Source organism: Macrobrachium nipponense, chromosome 18 (assembly GCF_015104395.2).
Source record: "Macrobrachium nipponense isolate FS-2020 chromosome 18, ASM1510439v2, whole genome shotgun sequence".
Taxonomy (NCBI): Eukaryota; Metazoa; Arthropoda; class Malacostraca; order Decapoda; family Palaemonidae; genus Macrobrachium; species Macrobrachium nipponense.
This window is the reverse complement of record NC_087211.1, coordinates 63,664,319-63,668,004: the sequence shown is the minus strand read 5'-3', so window position 1 is coordinate 63,668,004 and position 3,686 is coordinate 63,664,319. Positions and strand designations below refer to the sequence as shown.

Genomic DNA, 3,686 nt, shown 5'->3' with positions numbered 1-3,686 from the left:
AACTTAAATATATATTATATATAATATATATAATATTATTAATAATTTAAATTTATATAATATATAATATTTATATATTTAATTAAATATATAAATTATTATTATATAATTAATAGTATAATTATTATATATAATTATTATTATATATATATATATATATATCATATATCATATATATATATTTATTATTATATCTATATATGTATATAATATAATAGTATATATATATATATATATATATATATATATATATATATTATATATAAGATTATTATTATATATCTATATAATTATTTTATATTTGCTTTTGGCCTTTTACGATCGCTAGCGATCTCACCCCTGGGGCATTATTGCTAAGAGAGCGTCATAGAAATGGGGGTTTAGTTTACCCAGGGGTGGGCCCTTCCCCATTTCTCAGCTCTCTTAGCTAGCCAAGATAGATAAAATCCTCAGCATGATGACCCTTCATCTTGCAACTCCTCCAAATTATTCTTCTGCGGTTGATAGAAAACAGCTGGTTTCTTAACAGAGCCCAAAATTCAGCCATTTCTCTGCTAACTGCTGGAAACCCTTCGCTATAGACAGGAAGCTTCTAATCTCCTAATCGGACGACTTCGAAATACAGCGACTCCTGACGATGCCCTTCGATGTCTCTGTGCCCATGCCACACTGGGATCAAACACTTTGCATATGTAAAAGGCATGAAACTTACGGGTTTTTACGCCACGCCAGTGGTTGCCTCTGCTGTATATGCTAGTATTTGATCCATTATGCATTGCAGAGCCCATATTTTACATATATAAAAGGCATTGAACTTACGGGTTTTTACGCCACGCCAGAGGTTGCCACAGTAGTATATGCAAAAATGGGATGCAATTTGCAATGCATAATAAAATTCACATATGAAGTATTAGGCATGAAACTTACGGGTTCTTACGCCGCGCCAGTGGTTGCCTACTACCCATATGTGATTGGGCTTTTGACTCTCGATCGCGCAGAGCTGCTTCCACAAGCATATCCGGGAAGGATTTCCATCACAAACTTCAGCGTCTTCCTGTTCTCGAAATCGAAATACAGCGACTCCTGACGATGCCCTTCGATGTCTCTGTGCCCCTGCCACACTGGGATCAAACACTTTGCATATGTAAAAGGCATGAAACTTACGGGTTTTTACGCCGCGCCAGTGGTTGCCTCTGCAGTATATGCTAATATTTGATCCATTATGCATTGCATAGCCCATATTTTACATATATAAAAGGCATTGAACTTACGGGTTTTTACGCCACGCCAGAGGTTGCCACAGTAGTATATGCAAAAATGGGATGCAATTTGCAATGCATAATCCATTCACATATGAAGTAGTAAGCATGAAACTTACGGGTTCTTACGCCGCGCCAGTGGTTGCCTACTGCCCATAATGTGATTGGGCTTTGATACCCTATTCCAAGGGTATTATGTGGCAGGAGGGAGGGGATGCACCACAGTCCAGTGTTGGACAGGGGTTGCACAACAATCCAGTCTTCGGGCACTTATTGCCAGGCCACAATCCGCTGTAGTCTCTCGATTTCACAGACCTGCTTCCACATCCATATCCAGGAAGGCTTTCCATCAGAAACTTTAGCGTCCTCCTGCTCTCAATATCTGAGATTTCCTGGCTTCTATCCTCTGCAAGTAAACCACTGTTCTCCTAAAAATGCAGAGGTTCCTTTCCTTGCACCCTTTACGTGACGGCGTTTATCTTGTAGAGCTCTTGGACCATCTTAGCTTCTTGCTCCAGTCGTTGGAGGTTGGCTGCAGATATCAGCCCCATCTTCTGGTGCAATTCATCTCTGTTTAGAGGCTTCTCAATTGATAGAGTTTTAGTCGGGGCCTTTGAGTGCCTCTTGGTGCCAGCTGAGGGTCGTTGTAATCCTTTGATTTGGCGAAGTTCTTCCTCGATGCTGTTCATTCGTCGGTAGAGGGATCTGCAGTTGATCTGCGGCTTCCTCAGACATCGAGTTTTATCTGAAGCCTTTTTGTCTTCAGCTTTCCTCATGGTCTTCGCTCTTCTGTTAAGAACTTTGACTTTCGTTTCCATGCAGCTAATCGCCGTATCCTGCGGCAAGATCTCTTCTTGGCGTCTTTCGAGTTCCAATAATGCTTCCATCTCTTCAAATTCTTTAGTCTCTAATTGCTCTTTCGTCTCCTCTAGTTCGAATTCAAGTTGAACTATCCTTCTAATCAGGTCATTCATCTTTCCATTTGCCGTCGGTTGTTCTGCTACAATAGTTTTAGATTCTTGCAGCAGACCTCTGACTTCCAATTGTTTTTGGGTGCACTCCTTTTCCAGTCGGAGGATCTCTCTGTCCCTCTGCAAGGCCTGTTCTCTCAGCTTTTCGAGTTCCTCGTTTTTGTCAGCTAATTCTCTTTTACATTTGTCGAGCTCTTTCAAATCTTCCAGGGCCATCTGTGTCTGACTGGTGAGGACTTGGAACTCGTCCTCTAGAGCTCTGATCTTCAAGGTCTTGTTCTCGTTCTCCCTCTTCAGCTTTTCTATGTTTTTCTCTTTCCTTCCATTCTCTTTTCGAAGTCCTTCCAGGTCCTGATTCAGCTTGTTCATTTTCATTTGCATTTCTTCTCTGCTTTTATCGTTTTGCTGTAGATCCCGATGCAAAGTGTCCTTCTCCATCGAGAGAACTGCGACTGTGTTTTCCAGAATAATTAACATCTGGTCTCTCTCCTCGTTTTCTTTTATTTGGACTTCTGTAACCTTCGCCTTTTCTATCATTTCGTTTTTCAGTTTCTTCATCTCGTTGGACATTGAACAAATGTTTCTATCCTTTTCTTTGTTCAGACGTTCGAGGTCTCTGATGTGTTCTTCCATCTGCAGTTCTGCTATGGTTAGACCCTCTACCTTTTTCAGTAATTCGTCGATCAGCTGATCCTTTTTTAATCTCTCTTTCTCAAACATCAAGAAAACATTTTCATTTTCCTTAATTACTTCCTCGAACTTTCGACATATATCCAAATTCCTTGCTTCTTCTTCACTGCCTGGATGGTCGCTTTCTTCTTTACTGGAACGTTCGCATACTACTTCGTTATCCGAAACATGGTCTTCTTCAAAGCCAGAGTGATCAATTTCGTCCTCCTGATTTCCAGCCTCATCAAGACAGGCAGAGCTGTCGGAGGCCATGAAATCGACAAAGAACTTAGCCATTTTAATGCTAAATCCACGAAGTATAAATACTCCAGTGAATAGCATAACAATAATGGCAAACAATGTAATCACGCTGGGGACTTGAACCATGGAGCCAAAGCACTGTGCAAGCACAACTGTAAGCAAACTAAGAAACATCTTTGTTCGTTACAAATCAGCTCTTGTTGCCTTATCATTACTTTCCAAAAATCACACGTGACGTGTCAGGATTCTGGAGTCATTTCTGGTTCCGCTGGAGCCGATCCTGTCTTCGTGAATGTTTGCTGATCCCCGGACGCAGTAGATGTGTCTGGATTCCGGAGTCAATTTGGGCTTCACGGGAGCTGCTTCCGTCTTCTTATGTATCAAAGACGGACCGGTAATCTTATGCAGTCCCAAGGGTCTTTCTGAAGATCCTGGAGCCAGTCTTTACACACACACATACTCAAAGACAAGCTCGCTCCTGCACACACACGCGCACACACACACACACACTCACACACACACACAC

General features: G+C 41.3%; 1 protein-coding gene across 1 annotated transcript; it reads right to left on the bottom strand.

The window, feature by feature from the left end:
• Window positions 1-1,720: 1,720 nt before the first annotated feature.
• Window positions 1,721-3,196, bottom strand: LOC135196617 (cingulin-like protein 1). The gene has a single exon (XM_064223458.1). It carries the CDS (start codon window positions 3,194-3,196, stop codon window positions 1,721-1,723), a length of 1,476 nt encoding a protein of 491 aa, XP_064079528.1.
• Between the last annotated feature and the right edge of the window lie 490 nt (window positions 3,197-3,686).